This window comes from Camelus bactrianus, chromosome 23 (genome assembly GCF_048773025.1).
Source record: "Camelus bactrianus isolate YW-2024 breed Bactrian camel chromosome 23, ASM4877302v1, whole genome shotgun sequence".
NCBI classification, from domain to species: Eukaryota; Metazoa; Chordata; class Mammalia; order Artiodactyla; family Camelidae; genus Camelus; species Camelus bactrianus.
Genome location: NC_133561.1, coordinates 21,835,550 through 21,863,419, shown reverse-complemented (window position 1 = coordinate 21,863,419; position 27,870 = coordinate 21,835,550). Strand labels below are relative to the sequence as shown.

At 41.2% G+C, this 27,870-nt stretch overlaps 1 protein-coding gene across 4 annotated transcripts in view; it reads right to left on the bottom strand.

Moving 5' to 3' along the window:
- Nucleotides 1-5,433: 5,433 nt before the first annotated feature.
- GREM2 (gremlin 2, DAN family BMP antagonist) overlaps nt 5,434-27,870 on the bottom strand; it is a 90,952-nt gene continuing 68,515 nt past the window's right edge. For all 4 annotated transcript variants that reach the window (XM_045509423.2, XM_045509424.2, XM_074351790.1 and 1 more), the window contains one exon: nt 5,434-8,795. In XM_045509423.2, coding sequence (XP_045365379.1) covers nt 8,288-8,794 — 507 coding nt within the window. In that variant the 5' untranslated portion in view covers nt 8,795 and the 3' untranslated portion in view covers nt 5,434-8,287. The remainder of the gene's footprint in view (nt 8,796-27,870) is intronic.

The following is a 27,870-nucleotide window of genomic DNA, read 5'->3' as shown; positions in this document are numbered from 1 at the left end:
TTTTGGAATCAGAAACTGGCAATACACTCAAACCATGTTACAGTAAGACATACTGTAGTAGAATTCAGTTAATCTAAGTTGAGCCCCACAGAACTTGTTACTTCGTGTTCATATATTTCATGTTGTAAATGTTGTCTGTAACTTGTCAGCATATCCTTAAATTAGCGAGCTCATTTCTGTCTTCAAGCAAAGAGAATCAAGAATTTAATATTTAGCTTACAGAATTCTGGGATACATCCAGAAATAGACCCCATCAACAAAATGCCATCTAGCGCATGGAAAAACAGACATGTGGTGCCTATGGTAACACAAGTTGTATAGTCTTTGGCTCCTCAAATAAAACAAAAATTTAAAAATATATACACCGCCACCAACCTCCCCCCCAATAATCAAGAAACTACAAATGTAAATGTTTGAATAACATTCAAGCCTCTTTGTTAAACTTTCAAACATAAAATTTAAAGTTTCCAGCCTTGATTAGACACCCAATTTGTAATTTGGTATCCCAACCCATGATAGCATTTGCATCCTTTTAAATGGCTACAGTCTTAGATGAAGACTGGCGGAAGAATTTTAGGGATGGCAGTGGTGGTTGGGAAGACTTTATGTGTACCTAGTTTACTAAACACACTCTCCTTTCCTTCAGAAACTGGAGTTGGGGGTGAGGTTCGTGCCATCAATTCTTCATCAGGAAGAGCAGAGGGTTGCATGGGACAAGGGAAGTGTTAGAAGCCCTGTGTAGGACAACGGGGGAGGGTGTCAGTGAAATGAAGGATAGATAATAAGGCCCCACTTTTTATATGAGGCCACAGGCAGACATTGCCTGAGGAATGTCACTTATTTCCTCTTGTAATTTCTAAGTTTACTTTGTCCTCTAGTCCCTCACTCTGTCTCTCTCTTTTAGAAGTCTCACCTATGTTCATGGATTTAGTCATGATTTTTTTGCTTCCTACCAGTTTCTCCAGGTCTAGCTTCTCACTCAAATTCCAGGTCTAGCTTCTCACTCAAATAGGATAGTTTTATTTAGATTACTTCACTATCTCTGCAGACCCAACAACTGTAAGAGCCCACATCACCACCTTCTAAGACCAGCTCCTCCCTTGTATTGTGGGCTCCTTTCACACTGACATACCCCTCTTTAGTCACCAAATTTTGCAAATATTTCACATTTTCATCTCTTCCTTTCAGACCTAATTCTGTTGCCTGATCTGGCCCTGATCTGCAGTCTAAATTCTTACAAGAACTGTTGAGCTGGCCTACCTGGACCTGAATTCTGTTCCCCCCAATCATCTTGCATATTATGAGTAGAATAATCCTCAGTCAAACTTGTCAGTGATTTTCTATTTCTATAAAATCAAGGGCAAAAATTAATCAATTGACCTAAGAAAGAAATGGACAATTTTATTCAAGCAAAATTGAGGATTATAACCCGGGAATAGCAGTTCAGAAAGCTCCAAGAACTCCTCCACCCATTAGAAATCAAAGCACAGTTATATAGGTATTTTGAGACCGAGGGCTGTGCATTAAATGACATATTATTGGCAGTTTACAAAATCCAGATCTGCACGCACAAAGCCATGGGTCATTGTGATCCCTTACAAGATCAAAAAGGACTCTTACCTTTTAAGGAGCTGTCTTCTTGGTGCGAGGAGAATGCTGCTCTTTACAGTCGGTCAGGTGCTTCAGCTGACGGGGAGGTTTGGTGGACGCATAGTGCATATACGCGGTGCACAGGTAAGGGGAAAGGAGAGGCCAAAGCGTAGAGAAAAAATATTTTGTTTACATTTTTCTTGTCTTGCCATAAAATATGAATTTTATTTCACATTCCTTTGTCTCTCTTTTAAGGTCACCCATATTCTTTACTCTCTGCCTCCTCCCTCTTCCCAGCTCCACTCCCTCTGCTCCCAACACACATTCTAAGTTGAATGTTATGGCGTTCCACCCAGATACGCAATTCAGGGCTGATGCACCCATCTCACCCACCCCCTGGCCCCACTGATAAGATCAGCTGCTGATGACTCGCAGCTGGATCCCTCACTATGCTATGCCCTTAGTGGAAGCAAATGCAAGCTCCCTCCTGAGGATGACCAGAAGCCAGTGGGATGCAAAGGCCTTTTCCCCTTGCTTCTGTTTAGGACAACTCCAGCATACTATCCCAGCTCTAGAACTCCCATAGGTTCCAATGAGTATAACCAGATTGCTTTTTTTTTTGCTATGCAGTCCCACTTTCTTCACTTCCTTCTGCACACAAATCTTTGTCTCAGAGTTTGGGAAACCAGTCTAAGGTAGGCAGTTCCAGGAGTGGTCCAAGGAAGTGTACTCTAAGGCAGGATTTGAAGATGGATCACTCGCTGGCCAGTTGCCAAGGATGGCCTGTTGCCAAGGATCGCCCCTGGCATACTGTAGCGGTGCACTGTTAAAATTCTCCCCAGGGATAAGCTGAGATGGCATGCTGTTGCGGGGAGCTCCTGGTCCAGTATCTTTGGTGCTTAAGAGTTATGACGGACAGCAAGACTATAAATGACTTTGGAATTGGGTACCAACTTCCAAGTGGCATTGATTTGTTGAAGAGATTAAAAAAAGACTTAGGGTGATTGATCACCAATTCTGTCAGAATATGGAAGCCATAGGGTCTCTGGCATCCTCTAACTAAGCCTTAGTCTCCTGCAGTCAGGCAGACTCAATTGCAGAAGCAGTGCTGTTTCAGGGAAGTTTGGATTCTTAGCCCCAGCAAGCCTTCTGTACCAAAGTTAAGGTCCTAGTAAGGAAGGAGTGGAACCCCTAAAATTGGAGTGGGAATATCTCAGTAGATGCAGTTGAGAATCGCAAACTCTTCAATTCCCCTGAACCTGATAGCCCTGTTGTTAGGCCCCCGCTTCTACTGGGGATGTGCTGGGTTGGCTAAGGAAGGAGAGTGAAGTCGCTGTAGAAGCCAAGAAAGTGAGCATGAGATTATGTTCTGAGGGTGCTGGATCAAGGAGGGGCGGCGGAACACTTAGTTGGATGTGACCATGGGAGCACTTTCTCCTGATTCAGGATTTAACATTGTGGCAAATACCCCAGGGGTGGTGATAATAAGGTACTAGCATGATTCTTGGAGGATCACAAAAGCTATGATCCATACTTAATGATATAGAAGTGCAGGAATTTCCATGGTGGGTGGTAGAGAAAAGGATGCACAAGCTCAGAGAAGTGAGCATGCTGAAGTTGGCTTGCTACATAATGCTCAAAAGGCCACCAGCCAATGATGGTCCCAGGAAGGCCTTTGTTTATCAAAGCAAGCGATGATGCCTTGCTTGTGACAGGGGCAGCGGCAGTACTAAGAAGCTCAGCCATGCCTGTTCTCTGTGGCTCAGGGAAATCAGGAGGAGAAGATGGTTTTATGAAACTAGACCTCCTGATTGACCTGAGAATAGCAAGATCTCAAAATAATATAAGCCATGTGGCAGTGCTTAGCTTTCAGAAGTGAAGTGGGCGTAATTGTTGCAAAGAGAAGTAGGACTGGAGTGTCATCCACTAAGCCCCTACTTGGAGATGGTTAAGAGAACATGGTGTTCCTGGAGGCAAGAAAGATGCACTGCCAACAAGAGTATTAATTTAAGCAGTCAAAAGAAGTCAGCAATGGATGTTCAGAGGCAGAGCACAGTGTCTCAGCAGAGATCACAATTCCTTGCTCAGTTTCCAGATCAGACCTAGAACTCCCTGGCTGAAAGAGAGGCTGATTCCTTATGAGCGAGGACCCTCAACGCCAAGGCAGGTGTATTAATGTGCTATTCCCATAGCCCTTCACCAGAAAACTTGGGACTGCTTATTTATATAACGTGCTTTGGAGAAAAGAGGAATACTCAGAACTTTTCAGGATTATTGAACATTGGCTCTGAATTTACATTAATAGTTGAAGACCCAGTGAACCATCACAGCTCCCTATTAAAGTGGAGGTGTATAAGGTCCACCTGAGTTCCAGCCAAGGTCTGACTCTCAGAGAGTCCACTGGTCCATGGACCAACCTGGTGGTCCTTTCCCTCATCTCCAAATGCATAATTGAAAGGGACACCCTTGGTAGTTTGAACAACCCTCACATTGAACCTTTAACTGCTTGAGTAAGAGCTGTTTTAGTGGAGAAGGGCTAGTGCAGACTTCTGAAGCTCCCTACCCTAGCGAAAAGAGTAAATCAGAAACAATGCTGAACTCCAGAGGAAATGGAGAAAATTAATGAAATTCTGAAGGACTTTAATATATTGTAGTAACCCCATTTCACCTGGCCATTCCCCAAATCAAATGGACCACAGCAGGCACGTAGTCCAAGAGACAGGGCGGTTGTCCCAGCTGCAGATGCTGTGCTCAGTGTGGTTTCTTGGTCACAGCAGAGTAAAGCACGTTCCAGCTCTTGATCTAGCAAATGTGGTTTTTGTCCTACCTTTGAGGAAGGAGAACCAAATGCAGTTAAAACTCCCATGCCATGAAAAACAGCTTATGTGTATGGTCTTGTCCTCAAATCTAAGTTCTTATATGCTTTGTCAAAATATAATCTGAAGGGACCTGGATTTTATGGACATTGTGTAAAATAGCATTGATCCACCATATGATTGACATCATGTCATAGGACCAGATGAGATTTACCGGACAAGGATGCTGAGGGTCTTAATTTATGCACCGCAGTCTAAGGTTCACATACCATAAGGCTTAGAGAGTAGGTGATAAACCTTAAAAAGGTTCAGATGACTTTTGATTCCAAAATGGAATAAACATGTCCTCACTATCCCCCCCACCCCGACTAAAAATTCCGGACATTATATATCTCAAACAAACATAATAAAGCCCTGAAAGGTGCTAGAAACCTCAGGATTCAGGGAATTATATGGCAGTGAGTTCTTTGGCTTTCCTCCACCCCATCCGATGTATCCCAGATTGAGTAGTAGAGAAGCCAGTAGCCCCCAAAACACCGATGGATACAAACAACAACAAAAATTGCGTGGTTTTCCCATATTTCTCTTTAGTAAAGGGCATGAGCTGCCTGCTGTGCCTGAGATATAGTGGCAGTAGATTGAGTGAAGAGGGTGGCAAGGGTGGGGTTTAAGGAGGATTCAGAAGACAATCTGATGCTCAGCGGGTTTTAATTGTATTATTTATGATGTGGTCTAACTGGTTACCTCCCATGCAGACATTAATAACCAGCGGTGATGGGTCAATCATCAAATAAGCTTTCTAGGAATACAAACATTCCAAGTTGTTCACTCAATAGCAAAAATTAATTTTCATTGACTTTATAACTTAAAAACCAACCAGCCAACTTCAGAAACAAGTGAACTGGAACATCTTATTCTCATTTGAGTGCAGTATACTGTCCCACTTAACAAACTAAGGTTAATTATTTATTATGAAGTTAAACTGAATTCCTTTGAAATCCATACAGCCAATCAACCACATGAAATCTTATTAAAGAATTTATTTTTTATTGGTAAGTGTGATTCTTGAATGGCAGATAAGTCAATTAGAAAAATGGAGACACCGTGAAACTAAGAAGCATTTAAATGTTGAAACTTGTGAAATGTGAATGTAAAAATGGACAAGTGGATGTGAAAATGGACAAAACTCAGGACAAGTTCTGGCTTGTTGAAGAGACAAGTGTGATGCACTGGCTGCTAAATGGAAGATGAGATTTATAACAGATGTCTTTTCGCAGCAGTTTCTCAGGACTTCTTCATTCAGCTTTTGTTATTCAGATAGCACAGTGAGACTAGGTTAAGAATCCTGTCTTCAGCTGCTGAGGGATCTGTAACAGACGTGGAAACTCCCCAAGACCAGCACTGAGAGCCTTCCCCACCACCTCTGCTCCTTGGATGCCTGATTCAGATTCTCTTTGAAGATGCCAAACCCCAGAGGAGATTGTATGACATAGGCTGGGGGTTGAGCTCATCATGGCTGGGCGAAAGCACCCTAAATGCACAGTGCTCCTTCAGTGCCCACTGCAATAAGTTCAGAATTCCATTTTTATGGCATATCACACCAGGATCGTGTATAATCCTAGAGTATCTTTATTTTTTCTATAATTTAATAGTATCCCTATAAAATAATTACATTATTCTTATAGCTTTTTTTTTCATTTATAAACAACAACAAATACACTTAAATACAATTTGAGCCCATATAGGGTAAACTTTGTATATACAAGAACCCTGGAAGGAGCCTCACATCACCTGCAGCATATCATGTTGCTCCCATTGCTGTACCCATAGCTGGGTTCAAAGAGAGTGTGCTCATGCTTGCATTCTGTAAGTTCACAGCTTACTTCTGCTTGGCTTCTGTGTTAATAAAATGACAGGGGTTGGCTCTGTAGTCGGCTGGAGATTCCTCTCACTCTCCTCCCACCCCCTTCCACCGGCTTCCATCACAATCACGTGGCCCCCCACCCATCTCAGCTTTTCTGCCGCATGTTTGCCACTGAGTCTGACTTGAGGTTTTCCACTAACTGTAAAAAAAAGTTCAGTCTGAATTTTGACACCCTCTCCACTCTCTCCAGCCCAGGGTTCCAGCTCTCAAGGATTTCTGTTGATTTCCACCCCCTGATTTAGGGCTGTCTATACCATTTCTGAAGCCAAGACCCCCTTTACAGCAGCATGTTCTGTTCAGGTCTCCTGGAGTCACAGGAGTGACAGAAATGAAACCTGCATTGCAGGGGCAGGAAATGAATTTACCAACACGTCCTCCCCTCCAAATGCTTGCTCTTCAGGTGAACATGTCACTGTCTCATGTCAGGGAGCCTCAGTTCCCAGAGCAGCTGGTAGGGGGACTCAAATACCTGGAAGGGGGCCTTTCTGAGTTCCCTTGGCAGCAGCACTTGACATTCAGGGCTGGGAAGTACCAGTGAGAGTTTTTCAGAATATGCTGATTCCCACCAATGGCATCTCGTTCACATGGAACAGATTCCATGAACATTACTCCCACGGAAGACTTTGTGGGAGAATTTAGCAAAGGGACTCAAAGGAAGCATAATTTTGCAGGAAAACGAATTATGTTAGTTTCCTTATATCAAGAGACCATACACGAAAACCTTAACAATTCATTGTAAAAACGAGAGGTGACCAAATGTTTGCTCATCCTTTTCAAAGTCCATTCCTTGAAAACGAAGCTAGTTGTTTTCTGTATGATAATTCAGATTTCTATTTCTATATCATATGTGAAATATTTGATACCTTTTATTTCCTCCTATGCCACAAAGTGACCCAACTCCTCATATTTTTAGTTACTTCTCTAACAAGAATATTTTTTTTTGCTTGGTGTCATGGCAGTGAAACAGTATACCTTCTCACTCCACATCAGCACATTAAAAATTAAAGGGTTTTTGAGCTTCCCAGTGAATCCCCTTCCCTACACCCATCCATCCCAACCCAATTCCTACGTTGTGTGGCAATGCTTTAGTACTTTCAGTGAAAATTATTATTCAATGTAAAATCATTACTCCTCCCATCCCCCCGCCAAATCTAAGAATCATTATTTCTGAGCAAAACACCTCTGGGCAGATCATCACCAACTCTGGTCCTTAGAGTGGAGCTGAAAGCCAGAATCAAAACACTTGGAACAATACATGGGTAGGTCTATAATATTTTTTAACAACCTATTACGATGTAGGTCACTATAAAAACCAGTGTCCACATGGAGACCTTTGTGCGTGATAATGTTGTAACTGCAGCAGTAAAAGCGTGCACACCCAAATTCATCTTCAGTCCACAAACTGAGTGGGAGTAAGGAGAAGGAGGCGGTGGTGGCTGCTGTGAACAGGTCCCCAGGGAGTTCCGCTTCATGATCCAAGGGGCTCAAGTCATCTCCTTGGTATCGAGTTTGTCAGGAGGACCTCCCTGTCCATGGGCTTTGGCCAGACGTACACCCCAGCCTCAGAGGGAAGCCTGGGCTCACCGGAGGGGACGCTCTCAGTGAGGCCAGTGAGCAGCCCCGGAGAGGACTGACGAAGTGCCCTTGACTCCATCGGGCCAGAGCAGGGAGAGATCCGCTTCCTCATTCTGTGGAACAGCGACGCTGGACCGACTGCGTCTCCCGGAAGGTTCTTGCCGACGACGGGGGTTTTCCAGCACCTTCTTGAGCGCCTCACAGCCTGGCTCCGGAGGTGCAGCGCCCAGGTGGGTCAGGGGCACAGCCGCAAGGCTCCGCAGGCTGCTGGGCTGTGACGAGGACGCCTTGGGCACGGGACACATGCCTGTCACGGGGAACTCGGGGCGCGTGGGAACGGGGATGGACGGGGACGCAGGCGCGCTGTGAATCCTGCCCGAGCTCACGACTCGTCCGCGCCCAGGTTCACAGACATGCACCGGCACTGCTTCACCTTCTGAATCTTTCGCAGGCGGACGGGCGGGTCACGGCTGGGGCACTGGAGCTCCACGAGCAGGGCCGCGGCGCGCTGGGGCCGGCAGAAGGCGCAGGACTGGAAGGAGCCCGAGCCCTCGCCCTCGCCCCCCGGCCGCGGGATGTAGAAGGAGTTGCACTGGCCATAGCAGAAGTGGTTGAGCACCGTGCGGCTGTGGCAGCCTTCCTCGCGCACTGTCTGCCTCAGCCGCTGCGTCTTGCACCAGTCCCTCCGCAGGTACCTGCGCTCTGTCACCACCAGCGCCTCCTGGCTGGAGGAAAGCACCTCCCTGATGTGCTGCCAATTCTGCGAGTTGTTGGTGCCTCTATCCTTGCGAGGCGACGGGATGGCTCCTGCCGGCCGGGCCCCTTGAATTTCCTCCAGCTTCCCCAGTGCAGCCACGAGGAGCAAGGACATGGAAATTTTCCAGAACATCCTATAAGGAGAGAAGAATTAGAGGACTTGGTTGAGACAGGTGATTGGGGGCGGTGGAGCGGGAGAGCTGCTGAACTATAATCAGTATCAAGGATGCAAAGGGCACAGGCATTTATTTGGGGTGTTAAGAATTGCAATATGGGAGACACAGATTCAGGTAAAAGTGAGAGTGTTCCAGGGAAGAGAAAGTCAGGGGCTTATAAAGACAAAAGCCACAAGGTTGCTAAAGTTGTCTTGCAAAATTTATGATTAGCTTTGACTCAAAAGGGAAATATTTGCACTTAAGAGATGAGCTGGCGTGAGCTATTTAGGTTAAGGGCCTGATAAGTATCTCCAGTTTCTGGAACACAACCGCAGGTGTTCTGGATGCCTATATGAAGACAATAAGTGTCGGAAAGTTCAGACTCCATCCGGAATGAGATGTGTGTAAGTCCCACTTCTTCAGTGGCCTCCTGGCTGCATTTTAGAGAGCACCCTTAGCAGCACAGACTCCATTGTGATTTTCCTTTCACGTTCCATCCTTTTGATTGAGATCTTTCTTTGGAAAGCATTGGTGATCAACCATTTGGTCATCTGGCATCAGCATGGACTTCCTCAGTGCTGGCAAGACTCATTCCCAGAAAGTCATGTCCCATAAGGAGGGAAACAGGTGGTTGTGTGCGAAGTATACTTTTAGAGATTTATGGCCACGTTTGAGCAACAAGGCACCATCTACAGAGTGAAAATACGAGAAGTTCACGGATTTGCACTAGGGGGACTCGTAGAGGAGTGGTCAGTCATCTCCAGACATCAAGCTATCATTTCTCCTGTGGAGGGCATCATAGTATAGCAGCAAGAGATACAGAGCATTAAAAACTTACAAAATATACAGAAAGTAATAAATATGGCAAGGATCAATAGCGATGTCCTAGGCTATGATTTTAGACAACTTTTACCTGAGCTAAACCAACCTTTTAATATTTCTCCAAAACTGGGTATGGGGTTATTCATAGCATTTATTTGCTTTTTAAAAATAACTTAAGTGAGTGACATTAGATGACTCACCTGGTGTAAAAATACAGCATTCACTTTGTATTGTAGCACAGGTACCACCCTGAGAGCTGTAATGATGTCAAAAGCCCTCCAATTTTGTGAGACTGCCTTTCTCATTGAAGATAATTCAGAATGTAAATGATTTATAGCTTGTTGGGTGTCATTTAGCACTTGTTGGATAAATTTTGTTATGCTTCTATAAGAGTTATGATGTCTTCAGGTCCCAGCGAGGGAATAAAAATACCTGCCAAGTGATCATACTGGTGAAAGACTGACCTAACCCATCATGCTTTTGTCAAGGGGTAATTTGCAGGGGCCATGTTGAGGATTGTGCAAATATGCTCTTGAATCCAAGGAAACCCTAAGGTACAATGTCCTCTCCACCTGAGAGGAAGCCAAGGCCAGAGGTTACTTCACAAAGCCTGTGGATTCCATTTGAGGCCACCCAGAAAGTACTCAATCAATTCCCAACCAATGACAACCTTTTAAAGTGATAGTTGCAGAACAAGAATCACATGGTGCCCATCCTAGATGTTGGGTATTATCAGGTAAGTTCATTCTTGTATGGTGAGCTGTTCCCAACATAAAGGGGGTTTGGTACTTAGATGTCCAGAGTCCTGTGTTAACCGTATAATCCGTCCCATAATAGAGGAATGGTACATGCCCCTAACCCCTCAGAATAGACAAGAGGTGACATTCTTTGGTGTTGCTCTAGTTCTTTCCTGAGACTGGGCCTAGGTAGCATCGACAGAAAACTAATACTGATGTCCAGAGTAACTTAACGTTTGGTTGATGGGCCATCCATTGAGTTCCAATTAGTGATACCTGTTTTCTAGAGTAGTACTGACATTTCTTTCCTCTGAAATGAAATTTCTTAAAGCTACCAGTTGGATCTTTGGAGAGGAGATATCCACCAAGTTAACCCAGAAGTGACAAGGGCAGTTGTCCGCAAATGCAACAATTGGGTTCATTTTTTTTGAATTAGCATATGATTGTGCCCATAGGAGAAAAACTTTTGAATCAAAAGCATTGATATGGGGGAAAAGATACGTAAAAAGCAAGATTATTCAGGCCTGGTCCCAAATCTTGGGAAAGCTGTCCATGGCAGCTGTCATCGCCTTCATTATCCTGGCCTTTGTCTGGTTAATTTTAATTTCAAGTCTCCAGACGGTTGTGAAGTCCAGGCAGGAGCTGCTGCTGTCTTTAGATAAGAAGCATGAATCTACGCGTCAATGCCCTTAAGTCTGGTGGCACGAGGGATAGTTAACAGTGCCTGGTAAGGTCGCCTCCAACGAAGGTGGGGGGCATACTGGTGAAGGTGTTTCCAATAAACATAGTTGCCAGGTTGGAGGTCAGGTGGTAGGTCTTTGTCTCCCAGGGGTGAGCTATGAAGAGACTGCTCTAGGAGCTTTATATTAGTTTCAAGGGCTTTACTTAATCCTTGCATCTCCTTTCACCACAGCAGGTTCATATTTCCCTTCATCGAGTCACATGGGTCTGCCAGTAACAGTTTCAAGTGGTGGCAGTCTATTTTTTTCCTGAGGGAGTAGATGGGACATTAAGCAAAACCAAAGGCAGTGCTTGGGCCAAGGCAGCTTAAATGATTTAACTGATTTTGCCAGCTGAGTTTTAATTATTCCATTGGCACATTCCACTGATCCAGAGGACTGGGGATGGTGAGCGCAGTGAAAATGTTGCATAAGTCACAGACACAGCATAAAATCTGTCCTGTAAAGTAGGAATCTCCATCGCTACATAGTTCAGAGGGAAATTCCCCAAGTTGGCTTATTTTTTTCCAATTCACTTGACTAACTGCTGTGGCTGTAGCTCTGGGACAAGGAAATGCTTCGACCCAGAGAGAAAACATGCAAATCGTTACCAGAACATACTGTACCCTTGAGAGGGAGACAACTGGACAAAGTCCATTTGCCGAATCTCAGTGGGTCCCCAGAGGAGAGGAAGATGTACGAATAGGTTTTCCTGGGTTATATTTAGGACAGATTTGACCTCTTTGATACGTTCGGGAGGCCATCTTGCAATAGTATTGCTTTCCCCAAGAAATGGTTTTTATCAGTATTCCAATGAGTTACTTAATATATGTGTGTAATTCAAGATTTGTTCTTGGAGGCACTCCAGGAGGACAGGCCAGCCGTTGGGACTGAACCATAGGTGCTTTTTAGAATCAAACTTTAACCTTGTTGTAGCCATTTTTCCTGTTCAGTGGGTAACCAACTGTTGAGCCTCCATAAGATTATCTTTTAAGTCACCACCAGGTTTGGGAGGCCATGGAGTTACGGCCAGTTCTCACAGGAATTCGTACTTTTGGGGGTGCTGCTGACTTAGCGTCAGCGTCAGCCAAGTGATTTCCTTTGCTTTCCTTGGTGTTTGCCAGAGAATGCCGGAAGCTTTTTGTTTTTTTAATGGCCTCCAGAAAGCTTAAATCGTATAATAAGCTGTGTATAATCCTTCGCCCAGGAGAGGTCAGGAAGCCTTGATGTTTCCAGGGCTTACCAACACCACGCCCTGCGCTGAAGCCCACCTGCTGCCGGTATACACGCTAGGAGTTTCGTCTCTGGCTGAAAAGGAGGCTCGAGTTAGCGCACGGAGCCCTGCGTGCTGGACGGAGCAGCGTCAGGTGCAGCTTAGCTCCCGCAGTTTCAGTTAAAGGCACCAGAGCCTGCCCAGCCCTGTTCATGTCCAGTCTCGGTCTTCAGACACGACCCCGCAGTAAAGCAGGTTATTTCTGCACTGTCCAGCGGTGCCTTCCTAAATGTGAACCGGGAGTTAGCAGCTGGTTGGTCCACGTCAAGTCGTCCTGAGGGGTTTTATTAGACGGAAGAGGAGAAGAGGAGCAGGACTGAAGCTGCTGCCGTGAGCAATCATTACGCTCAAGGCGGGCGGCAGAAGGGTCTCAGGAGCGGCCAGTCTGCTGGTAGACAGATGTGGACGGGGAGTGAGCGGGCTCCCCTGAGGGCGCGCGCGCCGTCAGCGGGGAGCCCGGGCCCACTCCTTCGACAGCCTGGACTGTGTTTGTGGTGGCAGCAGCTGCTCTCGTCCAGGGAGGCAGCCCTGCCAGCAGTTTGTGCTTCTCCAAAGGCCTCTTTCTCTCTTCTTTTCCCTTCAGTCTTAGGAATCGGAGTTGATCTAGATAAGAGTTCCCAGAGAGGTTACAAGATGACTGGGATAAACGGGGGACGTTTTAGGGTCAATGAAAAGGAATGGTTGGGATCTGAACTGTCTCCAGAGCTGCATTTCTAGTTTTGCAAAGATTTGTAAGATGAACTTAAGTGACATCATATGTGGATCCACCCATCCAACTTCATCATCTGCAGTTTGCTTGTTTATGTCAAGGAGCTTTCTCAGCAAGTGTGAATCCAAAGATTTGTATGTTCCGTTCAGGTGATTGTTGGTTCCCTTAGCATGTCCAATTCACGTTGTCTGAACATTACATGCCGTAATCCAAGGGTTAACCTGATGGTGTTTTGGTGCCATCTCAGTAGATGTGGTTTTAAAAGGGGCTGTCATTACAGGGGCTAAGTCTGGTTAGCGTCCTGCATGAGAATGAGAGAGACAGCAGATAGCAAGGAGGAGAACATTGCGCTGGACATTCAGAGGAACAGGAAGGAACAGAGGGAGCAGGGGGCAGTGAGCTCTCAGAAGCCCCAGAGGATTTTTCCAATTTTGAAATCTTTTGAGACAATTGTGAGTTAGTTTCTCTAAGGGAAGCAAAGGTGGATTCATTATTACATTTGGAGTCCTCAGAATACTGACTGAAATATGTTTCTCTTTCTGGGTGAACTGTTCTATAGCTTTTCTCCAGTTGAGCTTGCAAATAAACTAATTTTAGGAATCCCAAATGATCAGATCATCAAGTGGGCCAAAGTCCGTGCAAAAGAAATTTACAGGAGGAGGGCTCGAAAGTTTTAACCGTAAAATGAGCTGAAGTTCCTCACCATGGCTGCCCCTCAGCAGTGCCTTTAGAAACCGAACTCCCCATAACTGAGTACTCACCAGGATGAAGGATTCCCTTCCCATGTAAAGCTGGCAGCAGTGGACACCTTAAGAAAGGCCGATAACCTCAACCATAATAGGAGAATGGACGGGACTTAACCCCATGGCCTGTGGCTGTGAAGAAACTTGGGCATGGTTCTGAAGTTTCTTAAAAATGAGTATTCAGGTTAGATTTGATTAGAAAAACTAATATTTGCTCTTCCATTAATGGTTATGAATAATAAATAATATGTAACATCTGCACAAGAATATTCAAATAATTCAAATAATTAAAATGAATCAAAATTAAATTTTCATAGTGGGAGCACTTCCCAGTTGTGTTCTAAGAATTTGTATGGCTATAATAAAACTGCCTTAGGGCACCGCATTGGTCATCTGCTTGAGTGGATGTTTTCTGTCTGTGTACTCGGGGACTGTGACAGAGGTCCAGCAGGGATGGGGACTGGAGAGAAACTCTTTCTCCATTTGACAAAAGAAAAGGACAGATTTCATCCAACTTATTCTTATTGTGGTTTATTGCCTGAAGTGTAACAAAGTCACCAAACAAAAGGACAATTCTAAATATTGGTGCCCTCACTAAAAAGTAAACGACTAATAGAGAAATGGTTTTTCAAGTTGAGCTGTTTCCAATAATTTGCTTTAAATTAAAATGGAAGAAAGGAGCTAATTAAATTGTCAGCTGATATATCACCAAAAATAATTTTTAATGATAACTGATTTTTCACATATAAGTCTGAAATATTTTAAGATACTGAGACGTTCATTGCTATTAAAAACAGATTACTATTACAATATGTGTGAACATATTTCTTTAATCTATATTATATACATAATCACCAGAAACTAACACATTGTAATTGACTATACTTCAATTGAAAAAAAATATGTATTGTATACATGATCACACACACACAACACACACTTACATGGTAGAAAATTTCTGCTGAATCTTGTCTGTTCTTGGCAATAAGTATATTAATCATGAAAACATAAATAACAACAAAAATCTCCATGTATTGGCCATCTCTTTAAGAAAGGTAAATAATTAAAATTTACCTTTTTGTATTTAATAATTATTTGCTAAATTTATAACATATTTATACTATTTTAATTGAATACTCTGCCAAACTCTAATGAGTAATTAATCCACAGGAAAAATTTAAATAGTTAAAATTTTACAGAGACAGAATTAAAAGTAAAATTTATATGCCCACTTTTTGTCACATAAAAGAATGGCAAGGTGAAAAATAAATGCTTTCAAACCTAAAACCTGTTATGTTAAGGAAATGCTATTGAGAGAACTAGGGAGAAATATGAATTGAAGGAAAAAAATAATGTAAAATTTCCTGTAAGGAAATATTTTCTACACATATTTTTTAAATGGGTAATAGTGGGCATACAATAGCGATGGTATTTAGATTCCTCTGGAGATGTTAAGAAGAGTATTGTAACCATTTTATTTTATAACATCAGCTTTGCAATATTCTTTAAATGGCATCCATTGCAAATTTTAGATGTCCATTAAAAATTTTGTGAGAGGTTATATAGATTTAAAACTAAAAATGTTTAGAGAATAGTACACTAAAGTATATTAAAGTTTAGTATTATGTTATTATTTCTAAGCATGAGAATTGCATTAATGATACCAAGCAAGAAGAATAATTTATCCTTGAATTCTTTGATATATAAAAATTTCATGTCCACAAGTAAATGTTGTGAAGAAAGATCTCAGGCTTTGTTCCTCTCCTATTCCTGAACTCATTTCTCTTGAATTCTGCAACCTTTATTTCCTGATAGTTTTCCAAAACATTTTGTTGGCCAATGGGTCATAGAGGACTGGAAAGTCCCATATTAAGTAATTTAATTGAATCAAGAAGTCTGGTTCAGTTGGTGTTGTCTTATGCACCCTGCCTTTTTCAAGTTAGCTCTTACTGACAACTGATGCTGAATTCAGACAAATTAGAGGGAAAATTCAAGGCTCTTGACCAAAGAAAGCAAATATAACCAGAGACAACCAAGAGACTTAAAATGTGCCAAGGGACATGGAATCATGGAAAAAGTAAAAAAAAAGTGTCAAAAACTCATTAAAAATGAACACTAACACTAAAAACAGTTTATTTATACACCTGCAACAGGCATTACTTTTACATCGTGAGCATTGATTGATTGATTCACATCTTCATTCAACATGTTCCAAGCACTTTCCTAGAGGTCAGAATACACAGATGAGTAAGACATCAATTTCATGCCAGGAATGAGATACATAAACAAAAAGGGACACTAACCCTGAAAGTAGGAGACTAAGTTAGTTGACTATTTGAGTCATCCATGAAAGAAACAACATGGACCTGAACTAAGGGGCCACGGGGATAGAACAGAAGGAAGCATTCAAGATACTTGGACTTTTTCACATGTTGAAGTGATTGAATGGACGTGAGGATGAGGAAAAAGAGGAAATCTTGATGTCTGCCTTAGACAGCTGAAGGATGGGGATAGGGCTGGGGCTGGTACTCACTGCGGCAGAGAATATGCGAGAAACAGCTGGTTGGCAGGGGCAGGAGAGTTTTTATGGCACAAGGAAAGAAAGATGCCTGGTAGATGGGCCTCCGAGGGTGGATCTGAAGTGATGTTTATTTCATGGGGTAATAAGATTACTCAGGGGTGGAGTTAAGGGGAGAAGTGGGCTGAAGGTGGAACTCTGAGGACTCAAGCATTTCGAGGGAGTGAGGAAGGTAAACCAACGAGGGTGGCTGAGGAAGAGCAAGACTAGCCAAGGCTTTTAAGAAACCAGGTGAGGGAAAGCCTGAAGTGTTCACTGGACTGATGGAGGTAATCTTGGCCAGAGGAGCTTTAGAGATGCAATGGGAGTCGGAGCAAGATTGCAGTCGGGGGGAAGTGAAGATAATGTGTAACAAATCCAGTTTATTACGCTTTGAGATGTTGTTGAGAAGCCAGAATTCATCGGCCTTCCAAATATTTAAGGATTCACTCTGAGTGAGGTTAAAAAAGACACTGGAGAGGAGAGAAATTACTTTCTGAACCACAACAACAGTAACCCAAGCAACATCACCCTAAAAACTAAACAACACGAGGCAAGCTCCAAGCTGATTCCTCGGCTTAAAGTTCCCTACACTTTTTCCTGAGTTTTTCCTTGATTTTCAAATAATTTCTCACAAAATGCCTAATTTACTGGTCCTCTACAATGGAAAACTCCATCAGATTAGAGACCAAATCTGTTTCGATCACCACCATATCGCTGGAACTCAGCATGGGTCCTGGCACATAGTAATTGACCAATTAATATAAATGAACTAATATGTAATATTTTAGAGAAATTACAGATGTCATAATTGCTAGTACTGTAAATAGCAGAATACAACTGGAATTTGAAAAGGGGAAGCCTGGGAGATTAGGAATCATTCCTTTGTCTTTTATTTGAGAAATGAAACAAATTTAAGTGTATCATTCATGCAGCAAATATTTACTGGGTGCACATGTACTCATGATATGTTTGGGGGTGGGAATCCATTCTGTTTCTTATAACTCTCTGTTTAGATCCTTCCTTAAATCAGCCTAGTTATAAATAATGTGAATAAAAAGGACTTCTGCTGAACTTTGGAATTATTTGTAGTGAATGTTCTTTGTTAACATCAGACAGAACCAGTTATACCTTAAGCCAAGTTTATCAAACATTTTCTAATATGCTGTTTCCAAACACAAGTATTGGCATATTTTTCCATGAGAGCAAGTTCTGTTAACAATGTCTGTTATTTGTATTCAAGACAAATTCAATATAGGACTCTTTTTCTTTCATAAATGGCCCTCAACCTTCATTATAAACAAGACACACCTGGGAATTTGTTAACTCTGCAGATCTCAGGATCATATACTACAGGAATTCTGATTCTCAAGATTTGAGCTGGAACCTAAGAGATGGAACTTTTAATAAGCACTTCATAGTCTGAAAAAAAAAACTACCTAATTTTTTTGTCTAAAATATAATGATCTAGGCTGCATTCCACTTCCCAGGGAAAACTTCATTTATGACGTCCTTATTAGTAAGGACCAGAGACTAGTCCAGTGACAGGCAATCAGTGTTAAAGTTAATTGAAATCTAGATCTAACAGCTCTTCTTTCTTTGAACAATTTCCCTGTGTTTAGAGAAGAGGACTTCTTTAATGGTTTGTGACAGGAGGATGGGACGGAGGTTATTTACAAGTAATTGTGTTGTGTGTTTCCACTTCAGATGACTCGCTGCTCAAACGTGTGCTGCGGCTTCTGCAGCTTCAGGGAGAGCAGTGTTCAGAGAGACCCAATACAGGGAAGAGCGAGGGGCAGATGTTACTTGTGAGAAGCTCTTCTCTAAATAAACAGGAGAAGAATTTGCTGGTGAGGAATACAGGGGAAGATGTGAACAGAGCATCAGTGTGGAAACATCAGTGTGTTTAATAAATACCTAATAATAAAGGAGAAGTTATGACATCAAGTGGACAACATCCTTCTATATTAATATAAAATATAAAATATTTAAAAAAGTGATTTGCCTACATAAATTAGTAACTAGTAGAATAATTCTGGAAGTTAAGACCGAAATGTCCTCCTATTTGCCTACTATTAGGGCCCTTTTCTATTTTCACAATAAATTGCTGACTAATTTTGATCAGAGTTTCCTAAAGTGTAGTTCCCTGACAAGCAGCATGAACATCACCTGGGATTTTATTAGAATTTTGCCCCCAACCTCCACTCCCCACCCAGATCTACTGAGTCAGAGATTCTGGGGAGGAGATGAGGTGCTTTGGGGTCCAGCAATCTGTATTTTAACAGGTCTTTTAGATGACCTGTTAAAAGTCTTCTGGCTTTTTGTACATGAGCTTTCTGTTTCATAACTTACAGGCAGAGGTAGCTCTAATGATAAGAATTTTTAATAACTGAATGCAATGACTTTGCTCTTTGCTAATTGCAATACATTTCTTACTTTCCTGACACGTTGATTTAAGGAGCAATACAACATCTGAGATGTTACTTGTTTTAAGCACTGCTTATAAAGAAATGTTTTAAGAATCATTCCATATAAAGTATTCATGTAAAATACTCACATTCATAGTTCTTTTTGTTGACAGAATTTTAAAATAAATTTCTAAGTTATTATTTGAAAAGCTAAGGCAGTTGTGCCATTAAGCTTATTCTTTGTTGAAACAACAAATGATTCTGACGAATCTTACAAACTCTCGACACAGTCATATCATACTTTTATAAGTACAATCAATTTAATTTTAACTTTTCCTCCACCTGTGGTTTTGATTACTTATTAAATGCTTATTATCAAATGGACCTATTAGTCCAACTTCTCTTTGCCTCACTTTTCCTCTCCATAATTTAAAATACTAATCTCTGTATTTTAATGAGGTCAAAATGCACTAGAATAATATCTCAAAAGTGCGTTGTCTCTTAGAGGCACTCCGTATCAGCAAGTCTTTTATTATTTTCCCTCATTTCCTTCCTCTCTCTGGGAGGGCACTTTTGAGATTATATGAAGTTGGAATTTATGAGTTAACACAAATACTTATCAACACAAGACCAGCACTTAAAGAAAAAGAAGTCATTGCAAAATATTGTAAATTCTGGGACTGACAATTTTGTTTTGTGGGTTTTCTTCCTGAGGCTGTGTACCAGAAAGGGCAATAAAGGGTAAAACTCATTAGTGTATCATTATCTTTTGTCTGAAAAAAACAATGTGTGGTTTCTGGGCAGCCCAGTTGGTGTTTGCATTGGTTCTGAGTGTATTTCAAACCAGCTATATTGTTTAAACAATTCCCCCCCTTAAACATGAAAAGGACCACCACTAAACCACAGAGTTGATGCTAAATTACTAGGTGATGATTCTTCTGGCTCCTAAAGGTTTCTAGATCTCTCACCGAAATCATGGATCTTTCTTCTAATGAGAAAGCTCTGAGCCTTTATGACAGACCTCCCATGCAGTCTTCCCTCTCCTGCCCCCAGGATGCTCCGTGGACTTCTGAGAAGCCTGGTTTGGAATCAAGGTCATGGAGTTTTCTCCAGCCCTGACTCTTCAGCAGTTCCATAGAAACTGCAAAGTATTCCCAGGTCTATCTGCAAACTCACATTTATCAGCAACTGTATAATCAACATGTTTGATAGTAAAAATCCAGTCTGTTTTCTCTTTATCAAAATAAGGCTTAAATGAATATTGGTGGTTTTATTTTATTCTCTGTTCCCTACGTTTACCTACCTTCCTTAGGGATTATCTTAGACTTTTTTTTGAACAGTGATATCAGAACATCTATGATAAAATCTTAAAAATATATTTCAGGTCATTTGGGAAGAAAATACCTTTCATAGGGATTTCCATTAAGTATAGTACCATATACTGTGTCTCCAAAAAGAATATTATTTGATTTATTTTTCATGTAGATCTAGATTTTAAACAACAAAAAATAATTTCCTGTCTTCTGGTTTATATCGGTTCCCAGTTAGGAAATTTTTCAGGTTTTAACGTCAGAGACCTAGAAAATGATAGGTGCCAGGAGAGTCATGGTAATTGAACCTTAATTCCGTGCCCGGATTGTGGGTTTTATTTTTGTTATTATGATGATCAAGTGCCCGATATGATCCAATGATGTAACATGCATTAGTAAATAGACAGTTAAGCAGTGATTTGCGTTTACACCCTGGAACTAGACTGCCTGGGCTCCAGCCTCATTTCCAACACTTCTTACTATTGAAAACCTGAGCAAGTTTTAAAATCTCTTTTTGCTGCGGTTTCCTCATCTATGAACAGGGGAAAGAGTCTCCTACCAGCGCATAATGTTGCAGTGAGAATTAAATAAGTTAACACGTCTGAAACTTCCAGAGTAAGTACATTTCCCAGTAAATATTTGTCAAAGTAAATTCTCATCTTCCAAATAAGAAAACTGAGCTTCTACCATTATTATTAAGGGCCATGAATCACATGTATGTCTTTCTGACAAAAAGTTCCTTGGTTTTTCCACATATATCACAATGGCTCAAAATGAAAATTCCCTTTACCTTTTTACAATTTAACAAGGTGCCTTTCCAATTACATCATTTTAAGTCTCCAAAGAAAGCCATAAAATAATATTTAAAAATGGAAACAACCTACTGTTGTCTGGAATTCTTACTAAACTTTTTTTTAACAAGGAGCCCCATATTTTTGCTTTCCTCTGTGTGTTCACACTTGGAGGCAAAGAATTCAGGGACTGTCTGCTTCGGGCCTCTCCTGGCCATCCTACATTTCTGAAGGGATTATTTCCGCACATTTATAAACTGCTGGAGCCCATCAGTGTGTCCTGGCACATTGGTTAGCAACTCTTCTTCAAGAGAAATGCCTTGAGTTTTAAAAAAATAATGTATAAATTTGTTGAAAAAATGTTAAAATTTCTGAAACATATTAATAGCCAGGAACATACATAATGTCAGCAGAAAATAGAAGTCCTAAGACATAGACCTACTACCTAATCCCCTAGCTTTCAAAAATCCAGATTCTATGTAGCATCAATCAAAGGCACGACAGAGATGCCAAGAGAGTGAAGGTAGCACCTTATGAAGCAGCAGATTTTGCCATCAGTGTTATTTCTAGTCATTTCACAGGGAGAACCAGATTTCATAATTCTTGAAAATCACGCCTGTTAAATTCCTTTCATGTAACTTACAGATTTGGTTCTCACATTTCTAAGGATGTCAGTTTTTCACATTAATTCAGGCTGTAATTGACCGGCTTGTGCTTTGCAAAGGGATGAATATTATTGGAAAAGGAAGGGAATAGAGAGATGCTAGTGCAGAAAGGAAAACTGCAGTTTTGAAATATTATCTGTCAAATTCTGCCATCAGTCGGAGGGACAGGGCTAATTAAATCATTCATAAAAGGCAAAATCAATCATTTTCTGGCTGGATGTACTTGCTTTTTCTTTAAGGGATGTGCAAAATTCTGAATAGAAAATAGAGTTAGTTTTTATGTGGAGAGAAACGTGTTCTCCCCTATTTTCTCTTTTGAGCTATTAAATCGTCCCAAGTCTGAAGGTCAGAGTTGGTAAGTGAAGCCTGAGTTTCTCAATTTGCTGTCTAGATGGATTCCTAAGAAAAGCCAACTCCATTTGAAAACTATGTTTTGATCAGAATTTTATCTCATTCAGAAACGTCCACCTCACAAAAAGAAACATCCTTTCCCCTAGCAACAAATTTCACTGTGATCCTGCTCCAAATTTTGTGCTTTTGGTTAAAAGAGGCTTTGGATAAAAAAAATTGTACGCATGGCTTGGCATTACTGAATACTAATTTGGAAAACACAAACTCCTAAAGTACACATTGTCTTTACGAAAGGCAGCACTTTTTTTTTCCTCGATGAATTTGTTCTTTGACAGAATATCAGTTAATTCTAAAGTATTCCCGCGAGTTTTCAGAGTGTATTCAGTTGTTGTTGTCAGTGACGATGGTGTGTTCCTTTTTCAAGTTTCCTGTGCGGAGGAGCAAAGCTGATTGTCAACTTCAAGTCTTGGTGCAAGCCAAATTTTAGGAATTGAGTCATTTAAAATGTGTCAAGCTAAAAACTCTCTTAACTATGTGAAGGAATCTTAAAATGGATTCTTTTAAAAGGCAAATACTTTTGGAAGTTGAAGAATCACTCCTTCTCAAGTTTTCCAAATGTACGTTTCACATACTAGTTTCAGGGAAAACAAAGGATAGTGATGTATTTGGTGATCTTCCTCTCTAGGAGGAAATCCACTTCCTTGCTCTTTCCAGCATTGACTCATGCATGGTTCCCTTTCTCTGTCTCGAAAGCCAGTAACGTTGCATCTCTCTGACCATTGTTTTTTAACCACAGTTCCCTCTGACCACAGCTGGGAAAGGCTTTCCTACTTTGAAGACCCATGTATTATGTTGGGCCCACCTGGGTTAGGCAGGATAAATCCCCATGTTGAGATCATTAACTTAATCACCACCATAGATTCCTATGTTCAGAAGCCAGAGTTGCCATAAGGTAAAACAGGATCTGTTTGGATTCAGTTTATTATCTGACCACTTCTGATGATGACATGGAACTTTTAGCCTTACTGCAGTAGGTGTGTGAGGGTGCTGGGGAGGAATTCTTTTCTGTGGGATTGTCTGGCAAGGTGAGGAAAGTCAAATAGAAGGATTCTTATGAAGTCGTGTCCCAGTGACGTCATGGTAATCTATCTTGTGCCTTACTGATGGGCTCATTTGAACCATTGGATAGATTTCGCTTTTTCAAAATTGTCTACTACCACAATTTTTAAAATAAAGCTTGTTAACCTGGTGATTGCTTATTTGCATCAAAGAATTTAGGAAATACAAAAAGGCATGGGTCAGAACCAGAATGAACATAGAAAAATGACAGCTCATTTAATAAAATAGCAGATCCTTCCCATACTGCTATTCTCATGGCCGCAGCAAAAGAACCATCTCATCTTGAAATGACTTCAGCCCCCATGGGCTTCTGCCCTACAGCAAGCTAGTGTCAATATCTACTTGACGTATCAATTACACAAAATAGTAAATTAATATATCAGATGAATAGAAAACAAAACAGAAAAACAGACAACTGCTCAAAAATCACTAAATTCCAGGATTATCAGAAAGTCCCACGAATATATATTTAATGACTTAGAAAAATGGTAGTGGAGTGAGTATATTAGTTCTATAAATAGTCTTGAACTCTCGGAGAGTAGACATGTTGGTGAGGTACCTCCCAAGTGATGTCAGGGTACTATTAATCCCTCTTAGGTTGATCCTTCTCAGATTTATTTGCACACTCCCTAAGACACTGACACTACCTTACTGCTTGGAAGAAAACTATTTAATAAGCAAACACAGAGCCAGCCCTTACATTCACTACCCAAGGACTCTTGGCATTCTTAGGACAAGGTTGTTCCTCATGCTAGTTAATGTTTCAATTCCAAGGTTCTATTTGTAGATACTCATTGACCATCTGACAACCACATTGGGCCCTAAAAGTTTCTCAAGAAAAGGGAGTAGCTCAACATCTCCTAAACCATAAATCTCTGAAAGCTGGTTCCATGGAATGATAGATTTCTATGACTGCCTTTCTCTCTGTATCTTTAACTATTGTGGTTTTAATTATGGTATGTCTCAGAGTAAATCTGTTTGGGTTCATCTTGTTTGGAACCCTCTGTGCGTCCTATAACTGGATATCTGCTTCCTTCTACAGGATAGGAAGTTTTCAGCCATAATGTCATCAGTCATCAAATAAATTTTTATCTCCTTTCTCTCTCTTTTTCTTTTTCTGGGACCCCGTCCCCAGTGCGAATGATAGTACACTTGTTGTTATCCCAAAGGTCCCTTAAACTATTCTCATTTTTAGTTTGTTTTTCTTGTTTGCTGTTCTGATTGAGTGGTTTCTATTATTCTATCTTCCAGATCACTTATGCATTCTTCTGTATCACCTACTTGCTATTAATTCCTTCTAGTGTGTTTTTCACTTCAGTTATTGTATTTTTTACCTCTGACTGATTCTTTTTTATAGTTTCTAGTTCCTTGTTAAATGTATCACTGTGTTCATCGATTCTTTTCCCTAGTTCAGTTGGCATTCTTATTACTAGTGGTTTGGACTTTTTATCTGGTAAATTATTTATCTGTGCTTCAGTAGTTGTTTTTTGAGGGCTTTTTTTCTCATTTCCCCATTTGAAACAGATTCCTCTCTCTTCTCATTTGGCTTAACTTTCTCTGTCTCTATGAAATAAGGTGAAACAGTTCCGTACCCTGGTCTTGTGAGGATGTCCTTGTGTGGGAATGTCCCTATGCAGTCTGTGTGTGCTCAGTGCTTGGGTAGGAGGGCTGGGTATGAAGTGAGCACAGGTCACATCTTCCCTCAGGGTGAGCTGGCTGGAGATGGCGCTGGAGATGGAGGGGCTAGAGCTGGAGCGGGTGTGAGCCAGGGCTTCTCCTTTGCTCAGTGGCTGTCACTGCCCTATTAGGGGTGAATTCACGTACCAGGGTGCTGGGTGCAGAATCCCTGAGGTTCGGGGGTGAGAGCTAGAGGGGGCAGAGGGGCATGAACTGGGACAGCTGTGGGAAACCACCCAGAGTTCTGGGCCATTTCCATTTGCTTCCTTTGCCTCGTGCCCAGGAGTAAGCAAGCATGTGTGTGCTCTTCAGGGGTGGAGTCTAGGCTTCTTATTGCCCTCCTGTCAGTCCTGCTGGTTTCCTGAGCTACTCACTCACTAGGGAGGATCTCTGAGCCATGTAATCCCTTTCTTTTCCTGTGTCCCCTCCTAGGCGTGCAGGTCCTGACCTGGTTGTGTCTCTTTCTATCTTCCCTAACTCTGTGTGGATCATTGTTTACAGCCTTGGCTGTAGATGAGTCTTTCTGCCAGTCTCCGGGTTAGTTTCAGTGAGCATTCCTCGATGTGTAGATGTATCTTTGATGTGTTCCTGGGTGGAGGTGAGCTCAGCATCCCCCTCCACTATCGTTATGTCTCCTGACACATAGTTTTAAATAATAGTTATCACTAACCACTCTGACGTGGAAAAACAACAAATGAAATCATTCTTTTAAAAAATGGTTAATTTGCCTTGAACCCTAGAGAAAATGTGTGAGGAAGGAAGAGTGCATTGGTACTTTGGTATCAAGTGGGGTGAGAAGTTGATGCCTGTGCCTGTGCAATTCAATTTTCTCAGTCCAGTAGGCTGGGTAGTAATTTATCCTAGGATAGGGAGTATGGCATATTGAAAATATAAGTTTGGAGTTTAAGAGAAAGTTCCAGCTGGGGCTGTTGATCTACAGACCATCTGTAGTGATGTGCATGAGGATAAGAGCTCCCAGGATTAACGTGAGTTTTAAAAGAGACAAATATTGAATCCTGGAGAAAACTGATATTTGGGATGAGCAGAGGCTAAAATTCCTTTGAATGAGATGGAGAAATTTGGAAGGGGGAGCGCCCAGAACCCAAGAAAGGCAAGAGTACCTTGGAGGTGGGTGCTGAGCAAAGTGGGATGCCACAGGATGTTAGAGAAGATAAGACTAAAATGGCCAATTAATTCCTAACAAATTAGACACCTTAGTTGAAGCAGTTTTGGTTATGCTGTGGGATATAAACACAGAATTTTTCCCCCAGAAGCTAGAAGAGGCCTTAGAAATTACAGCCTCTCTTTCTTTCTTTCTTTCTTTCTTTCTTTCTTTCTTTCTTTCTTTCTTTCTTTCTTTCTTTCTTTCTTTCTTTCTTTCTTTCTTTCTTTCTTTCTTTCTTTCTTTCTTCCTTTCTTTCTTTCTTTCTCTCTCTCTCTCTCTCTCTCTCTTTCTTTCTTTCTTTCTTTCTTTCTTTCTTTTTCTTCCTTCCTTCCTTCCTTTCTTTTTCTTTCTTTCTTTCTTTCCCTTCTTTTTAATATTAAATTAAAAATGGGAGCTACTTGAATATATTTAAATTGAGAGCAAAATATAGGAGGAGTGTGGAAATACAGGAAAGAAAAAACAGAATGCTGGACAAGATTAGATAGCTAATTCTCTGAGATGGGAAGTAATGAGAAAAAAATAGCTGTGGAGGGAGATAAGTTTTAAGGATGAGGGAATTCATGCCTGGTCACCAAGCTGATCTCTGAAGCTGTCTCCTAGAGAACACAGACAAGGAAATGGGGTGAAGCTTAAGAAGCATGGTAATTGCAGGACATGGCACTGGAGGGAAGGAAAAATGGAGCCAAGACCCAAGGAAACAGCAAAAAAGTGTTCAGTAACTTCTACAGAAAATGAAGGTGTATTACCCTATGATAAAAAATAGAAAAAAATATCAATAATATAAATCCTACAAAATACCCATGATTTATGCAATAACTTCCATCATGTTCTATAGAACTTTACTTCAGACATTGAAACCAGACATGATTGACAGACTCCACCCCCATAAAAAAGCTGAATTCTGCTTTATTAAAACTAATGAAACATTAAATATCAATATACTTCATATGTTTGAAACAACAGAATTCGAAACTAATAAAAGTCAATAAATTAAGAGAGGGACAAGCTGAAGTAGAATTGTCTGGAAAGTAAAATTTCTTGGCCACACTAACCTTCAAGTTTATTACCCTTATTACTTATAAACCACCTAAAAAGCCCAGGGGTTCAAGTTGAGTGTGCCCCCAAATGCTAAGGTCTGCAGTTCTGTCTTGACTCTCAAACTTTTTATTTTTTTGAGAATACTTCTTATTTCCTCTTGATTGATTTTCTTCTAGCAATGTCAACCTGTTTAAGTAGAACTGACATACAGTACCTCCTTAGGTCTAACGAAGAGCTGGGAACCTGGGAAAAGGTTTACAAGAGCATGGAATTATCAGTCATCCCCCTTCTGCTCACATCTGTATTAAAGACATGTAAAGACATTTCTAGAACCTAGTTTAGTAGACAGCATGTACTCAATGAGAAACTATTTATTTATAAAATATTAAATTGAGTGAAATAAAATGTGTATGTGCTCTCCCAAAATTAACCTGAAACTTGGCACACTGGCTAAAAATACTTTGAAATATCTCTCAAAGGAACAATTTTTAGATACTGCATTTTAGAAGTGAAATAACTGTATCAGATAATTGGCAGCAATGTCGTTTTCCCAAGTACCTATGCCAAGAGCATGGCAGACATCCATGATGGCTTGATGTAGATCAAAAAGGACTGAGACAGCATTTCATGCTTACAGAACTAGAGACATTTGGAAGGGGAAGTTAGCCTCATTTGCTATGTTAAACCCAAGCCATGTGCACAGAGCTGCTTTTCCTCACTAGCCAGGCCCTAGTCATCCCAGCCTTATTTACCACTCCCTCTGGATTTCTCATAATAGCCCGATGCATGCCAAATTGGTCAGAACTCCAGTTACGAAGGCTGATTGAAGGTCTTCCTGTAGATGACAAGTCTTTGTATGTGCCTAACCAGCCAGGATTTTATCTCTTTTCCAGGTCCATTCTCTGAACTTGCAGGAATGAACCATCTAAAAGTACTTAGGAAGAAGAGAAACACATACTACCTTCTAGAG